This window comes from Nomascus leucogenys, chromosome 15, assembly GCF_006542625.1.
Source record: "Nomascus leucogenys isolate Asia chromosome 15, Asia_NLE_v1, whole genome shotgun sequence".
Classification (NCBI taxonomy): domain Eukaryota; kingdom Metazoa; phylum Chordata; class Mammalia; order Primates; family Hylobatidae; genus Nomascus; species Nomascus leucogenys.
In genome coordinates, this window is record NC_044395.1 from 15,670,768 (window position 1) to 15,689,022 (window position 18,255).

General features: G+C 47.7%; 1 protein-coding gene across 3 annotated transcripts; it reads right to left on the reverse strand.

The window, feature by feature from the left end:
* Nucleotides 1-471: 471 nt before the first annotated feature.
* On the reverse strand, nt 472-15,181 carry HINFP (histone H4 transcription factor). 3 transcript variants are annotated; one of them, XM_003253262.4, is made up of 10 exons: nt 15,071-15,181; nt 9,266-9,456; nt 4,569-4,798; nt 3,876-3,987; nt 3,540-3,692; nt 2,951-3,028; nt 2,743-2,863; nt 2,522-2,660; nt 2,305-2,429; nt 472-1,443 (listed from the first exon to the last, which is right to left on the reverse strand). In XM_003253262.4, the coding sequence occupies exons 2-10, from the start codon at nt 9,444-9,446 to the stop codon at nt 1,029-1,031; spliced, it is 1,554 nt and encodes a 517-aa protein (XP_003253310.2). In that variant the 5' UTR covers nt 9,447-9,456; nt 15,071-15,181; the 3' UTR covers nt 472-1,028. The 3 variants fall into 3 exon arrangements, with proteins under 3 accessions (XP_003253310.2, XP_030685256.1, XP_030685257.1); XM_030829396.1 differs by having other exon boundaries at nt 15,061-15,130; XM_030829397.1 differs by lacking the exons at nt 3,540-3,692; nt 3,876-3,987; nt 4,569-4,798; nt 9,266-9,456; nt 15,071-15,181 and adding an exon at nt 3,225-3,513.
* Between the last annotated feature and the right edge of the window lie 3,074 nt (nt 15,182-18,255).

Here is an 18,255-nt window from a genome sequence, read left to right on the forward strand (position 1 = left end):
AGGAAAATGCACATTCAGACACACAATTTTCTAGTTTGGCTCCTGGACCACTTGATTGCCTCTCTTCCCTGGGAAGCTTCCCAATCCACTCTCCACCCCCCTGCTTCCTTCCCACTCCCAGGTAAAGAACCCCTACCCTAGAGGCACTGGGTTCTAATCAGTATTCAGAGTGAGGCCACGGTCAGCTGCCCTATCCTCCCAGTAAGCCCATTCTTGTTCATTCTATAGCACCACTACTGCCCACTCACAGCCAAAGACCTGGGACCTCCATGGAAATGGCATATGCTCTGAGAAGAAATAGCGAACCTTCATCAAGGGGAGGAGGAGAGGACAACAGGACAGTTAAGCAAACAAAAAACAAACCACCTGAGTCACCAGAAGGGGAACAAGCCTAACTATTCAGCTTCTCTTCTGGGTGGCTATATCTCCTCATTACCTAGTAAACTGCCACCAAATGTAAGAATAAATAAATAAGAGTCCAAGCATTTCTTTTATTACCGAAAACAATTTGTTAATAAACACGCTCAATGCCTCCAATCCTGTCCCTGAGGATAATCATGAAAGTCCTTGGGATTGTAGAGGAAACCTTAAAAGGAAAATGGCTACTTGGTTCTCAATGCCTTGGCTGGTGACAAAGGAAGGACCCTTGTAGGGACCAGTCACATGCCATCCTTGGGCCTAAGGAGCCCGAAAAATGGGAATGGATGTGAGCTAAGGATTTAATCACGGTCAAGCATGTCTTGAGGGTTATGGTTAAGCCTGATAACAGCCTCTTTAACAAGAACACACACATCCAGGATCCCCTCAAAGAATCCAAAGTCCTCAGGCTCCCCACAAAATGCAGTCTGGCAAAAAAGGGAAGTCTTTAGAGTCTGCAGAATGATGCAAACCCGGGCCAGAGTGGACCACACTGCTCTCAGCACCACTCCTAAAGGCATCCATTGGCAATGGCTGCCCACTAGGGGCACTGCCACTTGCCTGGCTCAAACTCCAGGACCTGGGGAAGAAATGGTCTGGCTCTGCAGCCTTCAAACCATCTGGATCTCTGGCTCCTCAGCTATTCCTTGAAGCTTTTCCATGATGTCCCCTGAAGGTGGCTCAGGGACTGGGGGAGGCTCTCCTGGGGCTTCAGACAGCACATAGTAGACAATCTCTTGCTGGCCTTGGGCATTGGTCTGATTCACCACGTGGATGACAGAACTGGGGTTGTCCTGAGAGGCTGAGAGGGCTGTGCCTTCGCCACCCTTGCCCTCCTCTTCCTCTTCCTTACGTCCTGGCTCCCCTGGCACTGTTTCTAGAATAATGCCCTGCAGGCTGCTGTCGTTCAGCGACGTTCCCAGGCCCGATCCCTCTTGTGGTTGCCGCAGCAGTTGCTGTGTCAGCTCTACACTCTCGTAGCGAACCAGCTGCAGCCGCATATAGCCATCTTCATGTTCCTTGTACCTGGTGAGGTAGGAGCATAAAGGGCAGCAAACCCAGGCAGGGGGATACAGAAATGGCCTGGAGGCTGGCAAAGTAAGGAACAAATATGAGGGATGGAAGAAGTCCTGGATTCCAAGTGACAGGAGTTGAAGACAAAAAAGGTCTTTATTGGAATATGTAGAAGAAAAGGCAAGAGGGAAAGATCATTACTCAAAATGGAAAGTTTTATGTAGAAACCCAACCAGAAAAACAGAGACTGACTGACTGTGTCAGAGGGTGAAAGTGTCAAAGGATTTATGAGAAGGCCTTGGAGCTAAGGATCAGAATCGTTAGACTCTAGCTCTAGTTCCGGCTGCAGGACTTTTTGGCACCATTTATTGGGTTTGGCACCATGCCTTACAAGATTCAAAAAACAGAAAAATAAGCTTTGCTCCACCATTATTCTTAGGATTCTTTGAATCTAAATGGAAATGGTAGACATAAAACCACCATCAAATTAAGGTTTTATTTTATTTAGTTATTTTTTTGAGATGGAGTCTCGCTCTGTCACCCAGGTTGGAGTGCAGTGGCGTGATCTCAGCTCACTACAACCTCCGCCTTCCGGGTTCAAGTGATTCTCCCACCTCAGCCTCCCAAGTAGCTGGGACTACAGGCATGTGCCACCATGCTCGGCTTTTTGTATTTTTAGTAGAGACGGGGTTTCACATGTTGGCCAGGCTGGTCTCGAACTCCTGACCTCGTGATCCGCCCACCTTGGCCTCCCAAAGTGCTGCAATTACAGGTGTGAGCCACCACACCCAACCCAAATTAAGGTTTTTAAAATTTGTTGAAAAGGTATAAAAACAAGTGTGTTAATCTGGGAAGGAGGGTTGAGAGACATACCGAAAACGGGGATGCCCTGAGGGCCACTTGAACTGGTGCTTCTTGCGAAGGTGCACGGTGAGGTTGTTGCCCCGTGTGAAGCATTTGTCACACACATGACATTTGTACCTTGGCTCAGAGTCTCCCTGATGGGGAAGGAAGGGAGAAATGAGACCAGCTCTTCACCCCAGGGTCCCCCATACTTCCACTAGTCCTTCTCAACACCAGCCCCACTCACTTCGTGTACTTTGCGGTAATGCGACTTGATAGAGCAGAGGGATCGGGCACTGAAGGTGCAGTTCTCAAAATCACACCTGTAGGCTGGCTCCTCGCTATGGGTATCCAGGTGCTTCTGGAGGTCAATAAGATTCTTGCAGCTGCCATGAGAAATCAGGAGGGATTGGAGGACATGGGGAACACTGGAACATGAGCTGTTTTCTGGTCTCTGGTCCCCCTTACCTGTAGTCACAACAGTCACATTTAAAGGGCCGGTCCTCACTGTGACGAAAGCGCATGTGGTTGCGGAGGGAGGAAGGCAGCGGGCAGGTCATGTCACACAGAGGGCACTTATAGTGATTCACTGAGAGAAGCAGAGAGGAGGCTGTGATGTGAGAACTTGTGGAACCTTGGAGGGCAGCAGGGAGGCTGGGGGCCACAGGCCACTCACCATGGTTGCGCATGTGGTCCCGCAACAGCCGCTCTGTGGCAAATCTCTTGGAACAGTGAGAACACTGGAAGTGCTGCTCTGGGGTGGGCAGGCAGAAGAAAGGAGGGCTGTAGGGGATAGTGGAGAGGCACAGAAAGGAGAGGGGAACCATCCCAGGCAGAAGGGAACCACCCAAGGAGAAAAGGAGAGCTTAGGGAGCTATGAATGGACACAGTATCATGGAAAGAACATGGGACTTAGAGACCTGAGTTAGAATTCCAGCTTCACCACTTACTAGCTGTGTGATCTCAGGTAAGTGATTTAACCTCTCTGAGCCTCAGTTTCCTCATCTGCAAAAAGGGGGATAAGAAGCCTACCTCATGGGGCTGCTGTGAGGATTCCCTAAGTAACTGAGACGACATACAGTAAGTACTGAATAACAATGTCTACGAATCTGAATCAGCAAAGAGACTATGGGAGGTGCCTGAGCCCAAAAAGAAGAGGGAGCCAAAAGGCAGGTCTCTTCAGTGGCCACCCCCACTAGAAACATGCCCCTAACCCATTCCACGCAGGACAGCCTGCATCCACCCCACTTCCTCTGACTACTTACGATCCAATGAGGTCTGGCGACGGATGTGATCTAAGAACTTGGTATTGTTGGCAAACATGCCCCCACAGGTTGGGCAGGCTACCACTTTCTCCTGGGTATGGCTGCGGAGGTGTTCCCGAAGTTTACTGCGGTCCTTGAAGGTGCAGGTACAGCCTGGGAAGGAAGCCCTGTCAGTCTCCAGCCACAAAACCCCAGTTTTGCCTAGGATCTGGTACCCCCGAGTCTCTCCAGCCAGCAGCCAACCTTGCCCCTGCAGGACCCCTATCCCTTTCTGTCCCAGCTCTTCAGCAACCCCAGGGTTTCCTCCAGAGGCCAGAAGTTAAGAAGCAGCCCTACCTTTCCAGCCACACAGCACCACCGGGTTGTCCTTGCCAACTGCTTCGTATTCACAGCACAGACTGTGTGCTTCCACATGCCGATAAAACCACTCAGGATTGTCGAAGGAACTCTGTGCCAGGGGCAACTTGGGGTGAGGACTGAGGGTGGGTAGAGGGACTCACCCCTATGTGCCCAAAGAATTCTTGGCTTTCTCCCAAATTAACTTGATGAGGATGGGAAATTTTGAGGAAAAGCACTACACAGAAATAGAGGAGTGGCCAGGTGTGGTGGCTAAACCCTGTAATCCCAGCACTTTGAGAGGCTGAGGCAGGAGAATCACTTGAGGCCAAGAGTTTGAGACCAGCCTGGGCAACATACCCAGACCTTGTCTCTACAAAAAATTTAGAAGTTAGCAGGGCATGGTGGTACATGCCTGTAGTCCTAGCTACTTGGGAGGCTGAGGTGGGAGGACTGCTTGAGCCCAGGAGTTCAAGGTAACAGTGAGCTATGATTGTACCACTGCACTCTAGCCTGGGCTTCAGATCAACAGCCTGTGTGTAAAAAATAAATAAATTTTAAAGAGAGCAAAAGAAATGGAAGAGAGATACTAGCAGGAATCTTGGAAATATAAGGCATCCCTGAAAGGGACAAGGCATCAGAATTAAGACCCCCAGCTTCCTTCCACCCCAATTACTGGCACTGCCTGCTGACCTCACAGTGCTCCCACAGACACAGGAAGTGGTCAGGGATATCAGGGATGACGTTCCGGCTCTGGAAGTCCAGGATGCAGGGGCCAAGGTCAGCCTGGCTTTGCAAGGCCTGCAGCCCCCACTGTTTCAGCTTGGTGTGGTAGCAGTGGAAGTAGACATGGCGGATGAGGTCAGCAGAACTGTCCAGGGAACAAAAGCCACATTCCTGCCACAAGCAGGAGAATTCTTCCTCTGTAGAAAGGGGTTTAAAAGGAAGAGTCTGACACTTTCCAAGGCTCAGGTCACCTTCCACCTGCAGCACTAAACAGAGAGTGAGGAGGCTGGACTCTAATCAAATTACCAGGAGTTCATTTAGCAAATACCAGTATTTAATGACCATAAACTGTGTGCCAGGTAGAGGGACTATAACAAGTAAAAAGTGTCCCACTCCTTGCCCTTACATAGCTTTCTGTCAGGGAGAAAGCATATTCATCAAATAATCAGATCTATAAATATAAAATTGCAACCAGTGATGAGTGTTACAAAGCGGGGATATACATGGTGCTATAAAAGTATTAAACAGAGGTAATTTGACATGGTGTTCTGAGAAGCGTCTCCATGTTGAACTCTGAAGGACGATGGATGAGTATCTGTAAATAGGTGAAGAAGTGTGGTCCAGGCAGAGGTGAGAGTGTGTGCAAGGCCTATGCCAGAAACAGACAGCAGAAATGGCCGGCATGCAAGTCCTCTGACTTGAGTTTCTGCAGTTTCTGATGAAGATGCTGCCTCTTGATCTGACACCTCCCACTTCTCCTTGTAAAATCACCAGTCCTCCTTCCCCTCATGTTTTGCTCAAGATCTGCCTTCTCCAAGAAGGCCCCATCAACTCTTCCAATCCATTTCCTATCTCTCTAGCATCCCTAAGCACTGTATTTTCAGTGCTTTATATAAGTTAACTTGTTTTGAAACACAGATACTTTAGAAAATATAATCATTCCCAATTTTGCTTTTGTATAAATATGACTTGAATTTTGAAACTATCAGTCATGGTTCATAGTCACCAGACTTAAAACAGAATTTGGGGTGCGAGAAGGAGAGCTGCCTCCATATTTCCTGTAGAATAGAGTTTTTCAGACTGTGTTGTGACCCACTAGCAGGTGATGAAATCAGTTCAGTGAACTATAAACCACATTTTGGGCCGGGCGCGGTGGCTCACGCCTGAAATCCTAGCACTTTGGGAGGCTGAGGTGGGTGGATCACCTGAGGTCGGGAGTTCGAGATCAGCCTGACCAACGTGGAGAAACCCTGTCTCTACTAAAAATACAAAATTATCTGGGTGTGGTGGCGCATGCCTGTAATCCCAGTTACTCGGGAGGCTGAGGGAGGAGAATCACTTGAACTCGGGAGACAGAGATTGCAGTGAGCAGAGACTGCAGTGAGCCGAGATCACGCCATTGCACTCCAGCGTGGGCAAAAAGAGGGAAACTCTTGTCTCAAAAAAAAAAAAAAAAAAAAAAGCCACATTTTCTTTTTAAATAAAAGAGAATAGGATAGAACATTGCAGAAAGCATTCAGTTAAAAAAAAAAAGTATTATTTCAAGGTTTTTTTTCTTTAACTTTGTATCACAAGTTTGTGATACAAAATGTATTCCTTTGACACATGTTCTCAGAACCTCCTGAGGGCTGAGTCACAGGCAAAATAAAAATATAATTAAAAAAGAAAAGAAAAGGCCAGGCGCGGTGACTCACGTCTGTAATCCCAGCACTTTGGGAGGCCGAGGCAGACAGATCACGAGGTCAGGAGATCGAGACCATCCTGGCTAACACAGTCAAACCCCGTCTCTACTAAAAAATACAAAAAAAAATTAGCTGGGCGTGGTGGTGGGCGCCTGTAGTCCCAGCTATTTGGGAGGCTGAGGCAGGAGAATGGCGTGAACCCGGGAGGCTGACCTTGCAGTGAGCAGAGATCCAGCCACTGCACTCCCACAAAAAAAAAAAAAAAAAAAAAAAAGAAAAGAAAAATGTATTCCTGCCAGATGCAGTGGCCTATGCTTATAGTCCCAGCTGCTCAGCATGCTGAGGCAGGAGGATCACTTGAGGCCATGAGTTTAAGATCAACCTGGGTAACATAGCAAGACTCTGTCTCTAAAAAAAAAAGTTGCTTTGGCCGGGCGCAGTGGTTCACGCCTGTAATTTCAACACTTTGGCAGACTGAGGCGGGCAGATCACAAGGTCAGGAGTTTGAGACCAGCCTGGCCAATATGGTGAAACCCCGTCTCTACTAAAAATACAAAAATTACCCGGGCATGGTGGCGGGCGCCTGTAATCTCCTCTACTAGGGAGGCTGAAGCAGGAGAATCACTTGAACCCGGGAGGCGAAGGTTGCAATTAGCTGAGATCATGCCATTGCACTCTAGCCTGGGCAACAAAGTAAGACTGCATCTCCAGAAAAAAAAAACTAAAAAAACCTTTTTTTTTCTTTTTCTTTTAAATCCTGCCACACTTATTAGTACTGTGACTTTGGGCAAGTTATTTTATTCCTCTGTGCCTCCGTTTCCTTATTTGTAAAATGGGCATAATAATAGTGCCTATCCCATCCTGGCTAACACAGTGAAACTCCGTCTCTACTAAAAATACAAAAAAAAAATTAGCTGGGCATGGTGGCATGTGCCTGTAATCCCAGCTACTCAGGAGGCTGAGGCAGGAGAATTGCTTGAACCTGGGAGGTGGAGGTTGCAGTGAGCTGAGATCGCACCACCACACTCCAGCCTGGCGACAGAGTAAGACTCCATCTAAAAATAATAATAATAATAAATAAAAATAATAATAGTGCCTATCTCATAGGCTCTTTGGGAAATAGTGCTTTAATGTAGGTTTAAAAAAGTACTGGCCGGGCACGGTGGCTCACGTCTATAATCCCAGCACTTTGGGAGGCTGAGGCGGGCGGATCACCTGAGGTCAGGAGTTCAAGACCAGGCTGGCCAATCGGGCATCCTGGCTAACATGGTGAAACCCTGTCTCTACTAAAAACACAAAAAAAATTAGACGGGCGTGGTGGCACGCACCTGTAATCCCAGCTACTCGGGAGGCTGAGGCAGAAGAATTGCTTGAACCCAGAAGGCAGAAGTTGCAGTGAGCCGAGATCGCACCACTGCACTCCAGCCTGGACAACAAGAACAAGACTCCATCTCAAAAAAAAAATAAAGTACCCAGCAATACTTGACACACAGTAGGTACTATAGAAGAGTTCACTACTGTTATTGTTTTCAGATTGGATTTTATTAAAATCCCAGTTATTTGCTATTGATAAAAGGCATACCTAAAACATAAGTCAGACAAAGGTTAAAAAGTGTGAGATGGGGCCAGGTGTGGTGGCTCACGCCTATAATCCCAGCACTTTGGCAGGCCAAGGTGGGCGGATCATGAGATCAAGAGATCGAGACCATCCTGGCCAACATGGTAAAACCCCATCTCTACTAAAAGTACAAAAATTAGTTGGGCGTGGTGGAGTGTGCCTGTAGTCCCAGCTACTCGAGAGGCTGAGGCAGGAGAATTGCTTGAACCTGGGAGGCAGAGGTTGCAGTGAGCAGAGATCGAACCACTGCACTCCAACCTGGCAACAGAGCAAGATCCGTCTCAAAAAAAATAAATAAATAAATAAAATTGGGAGGTGGGAGTGGGGTTGGACTTGGTGGCACGAGCCAATAGTCCCAGCTACTCAGGAGGCTGAGGTAGGAGGATTGCTTGAAGCCAGGAGTTTGAGATCAGTGGGCAACATAAGCAAGATCCTGTCTCTAAAAAAAATAAAAAAATTTAAAAAAAATTGGCTAATGGGCCAGGCATGGTGGCTCACGCCTGTAATCCCAGCACTTTGGGAGGCCGAGGCGGGCGGATCACGAGGTCAGGAGATCGAGACCATCCTGGCTAACAGATGAAACCCCGTCTCTATTAAAAATACAGAAAAATTAGCCGGGCGTAGTGGCGGGCGCCTGTAGTCCCAGCTACTTGGGAGGCTGAGGCAGGAGAATGGTGTGAACCCGGGAGGCGGAGCTTGCAGTAAGCCGAGATGGCGCCACTGCACTCCAGCCTGGGTGACAGAGCGAGACTCCGTCTCAAAAAAAAAAAAAAAAAATTGGCTTGTGGTGGTGGTACATGCCTGCAGTTCTAGCTACTCGGGAGGTTGAGGCAGGAGGATCCCCTGAGTGTTGAAGGCTGCAGTGAGCTATGATCATGACACTGGACTCCAGCCTAGGTGACAAGGTGAAGCCCTGTCTCTAAAAAGTAAGATGTATTTCTGACTGGTTGCAGTAAAAGAAAAAAAAAAATTGGGAACACTAGAAGAGTAAAAAAAAAAAAACAAACCACACACAACGACAAAACACAGGTTGCCAGCAACTTGTACAGAATGATTTAAAAAAAAAAAAGCACATTCATCTGTACTTAAATATATGTAAACACATGCAGAGAGATGTCAAAAATAATGTTCACTAAAGTACTGTCAGCAATTACTTCTTGATGGCAGGACGGCATATTTATTCCTTATATCCTTGTTGACTGAGTTTTCTATAAATGAGTTTACAATGTTTTCATATACAACAAAAACATAATTAGGAAAATAAACCACCATTCTCTTAGGCCGCCTTCTCCCTCTAAGGAAAAGAAAGTCAGATTTTCCACCTTTCCTTGAGCTCCTCCCCTTCCTGTGTCCTGCTCTCTTACCAAGTGGGTCATCCTCCTCTTCCTCTTCTTCCTCCTCCCCAGAGCCATGCAGGTGCTGCTGCAGGTGCTGAGTGACATGCTCGAAGAACTTTTCCATGGCTGAGCACACAAACGAGCAGGACCCCCACTCACACTGTAGCCACAGATTCTCCTTCCGGGGAACTTTCCCAGGAGGCGGCATGGCCTTCACCCTAGAGAAAGAGGAAGAAATCCACAGCTGCAAGAATTCCACCCAGGTGCTGCTGGGGGCAAAAAGCTGGGCAGGCAGCCTGCCTAGAATCAGCACGTGTTGTTCCAGTGACCCATGAGAAACCCTGCGCTTTTACAGTAAGGATGGAGTAATTCCTTAAATCCCTGGAAGATGTCTGGTGTCTGTGGAAAGGGAAAACAAAAACTAACACTATTGAGTGTGTGCCAGGCACTGAGCTAAACGCTTTAACAGACATTTTCTCATGAAGCTTCAGAGCAACTCACCAAGAAGGAATTATTCCTATGTGAGGCAGAACAATGCTCAGGTTCAAACAGATGGCTTTTGAGAAGGATCAGTGTTAGCCGGGCGCGGTGGCTCACGCTTGTAATCCCGGCACTTTGGGAGGCCGAGGCGGGCGGATCACGAGGTCAGGAGATCGAGACCACAGTGAAACCCCGTCTCTACTAAAAATACAAAAAAATTAGCCGGGCGTGGTGGCAGGCGCCTGTAGTCCCAGCTACTCGGAGAGGCTGAGGCAGGAGAATGGCGTGAACCCAGGAGGCGGAGCTTGCAGTGAGCCGAGATTGCGCCACTGCACTCCAGCCTGGGCGACAGAGCAAGACTCCGTCTCAAAAAAAAAAAAAAAAAGAGAAGGATCAGTGTTCAAATCCTGGCTCCACGGTCTACCACCTACTAGCTGTATGACCTTTGTCAAGAACTTAACTCTTAACTTCTGAATACTCTCATCTGCAAAATCAAGATAATAAATGTTTTTAATTTCACACTTACTATATGTCAAGCACCACAGTAAGCATTTTATTTGCATTATGTCATTTAATTACCAACACCACCCTTTGCCATAGGTGCTTTTTTTTTTTTTTTTTTTTTTTTTTTTTTTTTTTTTTTTTTTTTTTTTTTTTTTTTTTTGAGATTGAGTTTCTTCGCTCAGCTCCCAGGCTGGAGTGCAATGGTTCGATTTTGGCTCACTGCAACCTCCGCCTCCTGGGTTCAAGCGATTCTCCTCCCTCAGCCTCTTGAGTAGCTGGGATTACAGGCACCCACCACGCCTGGCTAATTTTTATATTTTTAGTAGAGGCAGGGTTTCCCCATGTTGGTCAGGCTGGTCTCAAACTCCTGACCTCAGGTGATCCACCCACCTTGGCTTCCCAAAGTGCTGGGATTATAGGCGTGAGCCACCACGCCCAGCCGGTAGGTGCTATTTTTAACCTCATGTATAGATAAACACCTGAAGTTCCAGAGGTCAACTGACTTGCTCACGGCCACACACTAGTGGTAATGGTAGGGTCATGTTGGGCTGACTCTAGTCCATATATGGTTCTACTCCATATAGCCTGCAGATGAGCCCAGAAGCTCCTTCTTATTGAATCATAAGTCCCCTGCCAGACTTTCAAAGTGCCATACAATCTGCCTTTACCTAACCTATCCAATGAGTTACTCCACCACTCTGCTAATACCTTCTGTTAAAATGTAGATTCCATTTGAACATAAAAGCCGTATCTGTGTAGTTTATACTGCACCTTGGGTGTCTATACACTGCTAGGCACGCTTAGGCATGTAAAAAATATTTTTTTTCTTGAGACAGAGTCTCACTCTGTCACTCAGGCTGGAGTACAGTGGCACAATCACAGCTCACTGAAGCTTCGACCTCCCCAGGCTCAGGAGATCCTCCTACCTCAGCCTCCCAAGTAACTGGGACCACAGGCATGCACCACCACATGTGTCTAATTTTTGTTTTGTTTTGTTTTTGTAGTGACAGGGTTTTGCCATGTTGCCCGGGCTGGTCTTGAATTCCTGGACTCAAGCAATCTATCTGCCTCAGACTCCCAAAGTGTTGGAATTACAGGCATGAGCCACTGCACCCAGTCTGTAATAAATATTTATTGAAGAAAGACAAACACAAAACTGAAGGTTCTTGGCCGGGCACAGTGGTGCACACCTGTAATCGCAGCACTCTGGGAGGCCAAGACAGATGGATCATCTGAGGTCAGGAGTTCGAGACCAGCCTGGCCAACATGGTGAAACCCCGTCTCTACTAAAAATACAAAAATTAGCCAGGCGTGGTGGCACAAGCCTGTAATCCCAGCTATCGGGAGGCTGAGGCAGGAGAATCGCTTGAACTCGGGAGGCAGAAGCTGCAATGAGCCGAGATCGAGCCACTGTACTCCAGCCTGGGCAACAGAGTAAGACTCTGTCTCAAAAAAAAAAAATAAAAAAAAACCACACACACACACACACACAAACAAAAAACTAAAGATTATTTTATTTTATTTTTATTTTTTGAGACAGTCTCGCTGTCGCCCAGGCTGGAATGCAGTGGCGCAATCTCAGCTCACTGCAACCTCCACCTGCCGGGTTCAAGAGATTCTCCTGCCTCAGCCTCCTGAGTAGCTGGGATTACAGGTGTGTCACCACGCCTGGCTAATTTTTGTATTTTTAGTAGAGACAGAGTTTCACCATGATGGCCAGGCTGGTCTCGAACTCCTGACCTCAGGTGATCCACCCGCCTCAGCCTCCCAGAGTGCTGGGATTACAGATGTGAGCCACCATGCCCGGCTGGTTCTCAATTTTAGATCTGCACACGAATGTAGTTATCCAGCGCCTGCCTGAGAAGTTCGGATTCAGGAAGGCAGGGGTTAAGCCTAGAAATCTGCCCTTTTTACTCAGCACCCCAGTTGTGATGCAAGCAGTTCCATAAGCATACTTTGAGTAACAATAAAAGAATAAACGAAACACAGAACAGAGGGTGACACTGCAAGCAAAACTTCTGCTAGCGAGAGGACAGTAGCCGACCTTGGCTCTGTCTCCTGAGTGTCACCTTCTCCTCAGGAATTCTCACTGATTCTTGCTGACCCCACCATGTTGCTCTCTCTGGCCTACCTGAGACAGGTGGGAACTCTGAAAAAAGGCCTTTACTGAATACTAAAAGGAAAAAAACAGAAAATACAAAAAAAAAAAACAGAAGATCCTTCATGCCTCCAATACAAGCTTTTCTGAACCCACTATACCTACCGTACCTACATAGCCTTTTCTCCTCCTCAAAGAAGAATCCAGTCATCCTTAACACTCTGGGGTGCATATGGAGTTGCTGAGCTGCTCACAGACTAATAGTGAATACCTATTACAAATATTGACTGCTGGGCCGAGCGCAGTGGCTCACGATCTTAGCACTTTGGGAGGCTGAGGTGAGCAAACGGCTTGAGCTCAGGAGTTTGTGACCAGCCTGGGCAACATGGCAAAACTCCATCTCTACTAAAAATACAAAAATCAGCTGGGCGCAGTGGCTTATGCCTGTAATCCCAGCACTTTGGGAGACCGAGGCGGGTGGATCACAACGTCAGGAAATTGAGACCATCCTGACCAAATACAAAAAATTAACTGGGTGTGGTGGCACACGCCTGTAGTCCCAGCTACTAGGGAGGCTGAGGCAGGGGAATCACTTGAACCCGGGAGGCAGAGGTTGCAGTGAGCCGAGATCGCGCCATTGCACTCCAGCCTAGCAACACAGCAAGATTCCATTTCAAAAAAAAAAAAAAATCAGCCGATGTGGTAGCATGCACCTGTAGTCCCGCTACTTGGGAGGTTCAGGTGGGAGGATGGCTTGAGCCCAGGAGGCAGAGGTTGCAAAGAGCCAAGATCACACCATTGTACTCCATCCTGGGCGGCAGACCCAGACCCTGTCAAAAAAAAAAAAGGAAGAAAGAAATATTGAATATTGACTGCTTTTATAATGTTGGGGTAAGAAAAGTAGAAAAAAGCTTCAAAAGTCATAAAATCCCACACCTCCTCTGACTATTACAGCCTGAAATGGCTCTTCTCAAAGTGGTCTCAATTTTACTTCTCCAGGTCTAGGTAGGGAAACGAACATCTATTGAGAAGCTACAGAGTGTCAGCCCTGTGGTGAGTCCTCTCTACACTTCATCTGATGTAAGAGCACCCTCATTCCAATCCAAAGATCATGCTCTTTCTCCCACATGATGCTGTTCTCTGGCTTCCTCACCCATACTTCATTCCCTCTTCCTCTGATTCAGTCATCTTTGTCTCTGAATACTCTACATTCTCCTAAAACTCTCTGCCTACGCAAGTTTTTTTTTTTTTTTTTTTTTTTTGAGACGGAGTCTTGCTCTGTCGCCCAGGCTAGAGTGCAGTGGTGTGATCTGGGCTCACTGCAACCTCCGCCTCCCAGGTTCAAGCGATTCTCGTGACTTAGCCTCCGAAGTATTATAGCTGGGACTATAAGCACGCACCACCACGCCCGGCTAATTTTTGTACTATTAGTAGAGATGGGGTCTTGCCATGTTGGTCAGGCTGGTCTCAAACTCCTGACCTCAAGTGATCCTCCCGCCTCAGCCTCACAAAGTGCTGGGATTACAGGTGTGAGCCACCGCGACAGGCCTGCCTATGCAACTTCTATTCGCCCTTCAAACCCAAAAGTCCTCTCTTTGATGACCCCCTTCCCAATTCATCCAGGTACAGCTGGCATATCCCATCTCTTGCCCACGGCATCCACACACATCTTTGCTATCAATGCAATGAAACTTGTTTCCCCTAGACTAGGAGTTTCTCAGGACAGTGGCCATCACTTATTCACTTCTCATTCTCAGATTCAGCACAGACCTTTGGACACCCCAGGTACTCAATAAGTATCAGGAGATAATCACATTCCGGGAAGCCTTCCTAAACTACCCCATCCCTGAATCTACTCTTGCTCCTTAGTTCTATGGCTGGCACAGCTGACACCATAAAACCACAACCCTATTTTTATGTTGCCATGGTCGTTTTATGTGTTCTGGTCTCGTTTACCCAATTGGACTACAAGAAGCTTCTGAGCAGAAACCATATCACACCTGCCTGTGTCCCTACACTGTGCCGAGCACAAATATTCTAAACATACACTTGCTATTAGACTGGTGGGTAAGTCCAAGGAGGCAAGCTAGCTGGCGATAGAGAATGATCTGAAACCTAGGCAAAACTCCCTGACTCTCTCTGACTGTCCTCCTGCCTTCTTTACTTTCTCTTTCTGTGTCGCTTGTTTCTACTATGAGGAGATAGGAGCATGATCTTCGCTCTACCCTCTTAACACGTAAGAGGGCATATATTGTAACGCAAGACAATGAATGAACTGTGGTATTCAAGAAAAAGAGGGTCCTAAACGCCTAAGAACTCATAATTTGGCCAAAAATATAAGACTGATACGTGAAGACAACAACCAAAACCAAGTACGCGATGAGGGAGACCAGGACAGAGAGACACCTCCGCGGTCAGGCGAAAAGTTAGGCTCCCCTAAGCACTAGGGCCCGCATCACGCCTCGAAGGACAGGTAGAATTTGGACAGAAGGAAGGAGACCGTCCCGTTGGGCAAAACCTCTCCACTCGCAGTCCCGCAGGCTTCCCGGAATCCTTCCCGCTAAGGCGTGGCGGCGACCGAGTCTCAGCCGCAGCGAAGCCCCTAGACTAGAAAGCTGGGAGGTTCGAGTCGGGGTGAGGGGACCGGACCAGGGCAGACCAGCGTGGCCAAGCGGCAAGAATACTCGCCGAGGTGGCTCGGGAAGAGCTTGGCCTCCTGCAGCCGCTGCAGAGCACATACCCCAGCTTACCGTCTGTCGGCTCCAGGTCTCTTCAGCTCTTCTCCCACCTCAGACCTTCTCCGGAGAGGCGCTTGAGGGACAGTCAAGGAAAGCCAATCGTCGTTCTCGGATCCGACTGACAGCCAATGGTAGCTGTGTCTGGCGGAACCCGTGCGCACCAAAACACGGAAGGGGCGGGAACGGTGGGTGGGGCTAGGCGTCCCGGGCGGACAGAGGCGCGACCGGATACGTGCAAAAGGTAGCACAGGACCGCGCCTCGATGCTCGGGGCGACGCAAAGGCGGGGAGCCTATGGGCCTGAGTTCCCCTAACTGCGCAGACTCGGCCTCTGGGACCCAACGGGCATGCGCAGGGCTCGCGCCTGGTGCCCAGTGGGGTCTCCCTCACGTGGTTCTTCGCTTTAGTTGGCTGGTTGCGTGGGCCTCGCGGAGAAAAAGGCGTGGGAGGCTGCCCAGCGCTGTCGGCCCCGCTCGGCTCAGATTGAAGGTTCTACCCTTTCCTTCAGCCTCTTAGTCTTATTATATTTTAAATGTTGGTATTATGTGTTTCTCTTTCCCCCCAAAACTCGGCTTCCCTTCATCCATTCGCTCGTTCAGGTCAGAAAGCTAGCAGTCATCACTGATTCCTCTCACTTGTCACATCCAGTCCATTGCCAAGTTCTGTGGATTCTACCTCCTTTTAAAACAGGATATTTCAAATTCATCCCCTTTTGTTTATCTTCACCGCCTCCCCCACCTCCCCTGTCCAGTGATGACCTCCAGGCAGGATTTATACATTAGTCTAATGGGTCCCGCTGCGTGCACACTTGCTTCCTTCCAAAGCATTCTCCGCTTTGCAAAAAGCAGACCTGATCAAGTTACCACCTGCTTCAGACAATTCAAAGGCATTCTATTGCTTTCAGGGCAAAGCTCCAAAACCATACTGAGGTTTTCTAGACACTTGAGCATCTGGGCTCTCCCTGTCTGCTTTTTTTTTTTTTTTTTTGAGACGGAGTCTTTCTCTGTCCCCCAGGCTGGAGTGCAGTGGCGCGATCTCGGCTACACCGCAACCTCCACCTCCTGGGTTCACGCCATTCTCCTGCCTCAGCCTCCCAAGTAGCTGGGACTACAGGCGCCCGCCAACACGCCCGGCTAATTTTTTGTATTTTTAGTAGAGACGGGGTTTCACCGTGTTAGCCAGGATGGTCTCGATCTCCTGACCTCGTGATCCGCCCGCCTCGGCCTCCCAAAGTGCTGGGATTACAGGCTTGAGCCACCGCGCCCGGCCTGCTTTTTTTTGTTTTTTAGTCCTTCTCGACCGTATTTCTTGCTCTCCAGTCGCAAATTTCTTTCACCTTTTCCACCACACCAAGCCACCTTTTACCTCTCAAGCCTTGAACTTGTTTTCTTTACCTGGAATAATCCCTTTCTCCTCCTCCCACATTTATTTGACTGATTCCTACTAATTTTTATGGTCTCAGTGTAGATGCTTCTTTTTCCAAAAAGTCTTCCTGATAGTCCTTTCTTGTATTTAACAATACAGATCAGTCACATTGTATTTCTCTGTTTACTCTCAGTCTGCATTCTGCACTAGACTAGTTCTCCACCTTTATAACTCCATCAGTGGGCTGGGTGTCGTGGCTCACGCCTGCGATTCCAGCACTTTGGGAGGCCAAGGCGAGTGGATCACATGAGGTCAGGAGCTCAAGACCAGCCTGGTCAACATGGGGAAACCCCGTCTCTACTAAAAATACAAAAACTAGCTGGGCATCGTGGCAGAGGCCTATAATCTCAGCTACTCGGGAGGCTGAGGCAGGAGAATCGCTTGAACCCAGGAGGCAGAGGTTGCAGTGAGCTGAGATGGCACCACTGCACACCAGCCTGGGCGACAGAGCAAGACTCTGTCTCAAAACAAAACAAAAACAAAACAAAAAACCCATCACTCACTTAGCCCAGTGGCTGAAACTCGCTAAGGGTTCAAGACATACTTGTTAAATAATATACCTTAACAAAGTTCGTTAAGATTGATATTTTATTGCATTGTAGTTTTCTGTATCTTCCTTTTTTTTTTTTTTTTTTGAGACGGAGTCTCGCTCTGTCGCCCAGGCTGGAGTGCACTGGCGCGATCTCAGCTCACTGCAAGCTCCGCCTCCCGGGTTCCGGCCATTCTCCTGCCTCAGCCTCTCCGAGTAGCTGGGACTACAGGCGCCCGCCACCACGCCCGGCTAATTTTTGTTTGTATTTTTAGTAGAGACGGGGTTTCACCGTGGTCTCGATCTGCTGACCTCGTGATCCGCCCGCCTCGGCCTCCCCAAGTGCTGGGATTACAAGCGTGAGCCACCGTGCCCGGCCCTGTATCTTCTAATCTAAAAATAAACCTATATAATTTGTGTAATCAGAAAACACATTAAATGTTCAATATATATAAAATAAAATTTAAAATGCCATTAAGGTAGTAAAGTCACACTTGTGCATAAATTTTGGTTTCAACAACAGTGAGTTATAACTTGGTCCCTATTTTAAAATAGGGTTTTGCCGGGTACAGTGGCTCATGCCTATAATCCCAGCACTTTGGGAGGCCGAGGTGCGCGGATCATGAGGTCAGGAGTTTGAAACCAGCCTGGCCAACATGGCGAAACCCCACGTCTACTAAAAATACAAAAATTAGCCAGGTGTGGTGGTGGGTGCCTGTAGTGCTAGTTACTCAGGAGGCTAAGGCAGGAAAATCGCTTGAACCCGGGAGGCAGAGGTTGCAGGGAGCCAAGATCACTCCACTGCACTCCAGCCTGGGCAACAGAGAGAGACTCTGTCTCAAAAAAAAAAAAAAAAAAAAAAAAAGCGTTTTAAAAAATGTAATTCAAAAAGTAACAAAATATATCTTACCAACTTTATTCATTCAAAAATGCATATAGTAGTACTTCATGAAATGCCAACCTCATTTTAATTCAGATTTACACCACTGAAAATAGCTTTTATCTTTATTTAGCAATTTTATGAAGAAAAAGTTCATTCTTCACACAGAGCTGTGTAAACTCAAACATAGGTTACAGAGCAAAAATTTCAGGATTGCTCTGGGATCCATATATATGTTTCCAAAATTTAAAGCAGTGTCATTCTGTCTAGCATAGTTTACTTCTATCTCAATCTGCTTCTCTTGAAAATAAGCCACAATTTTGGCTGGGTAATTCAGACATATCCTGAGATTTGTTCTTTAAAA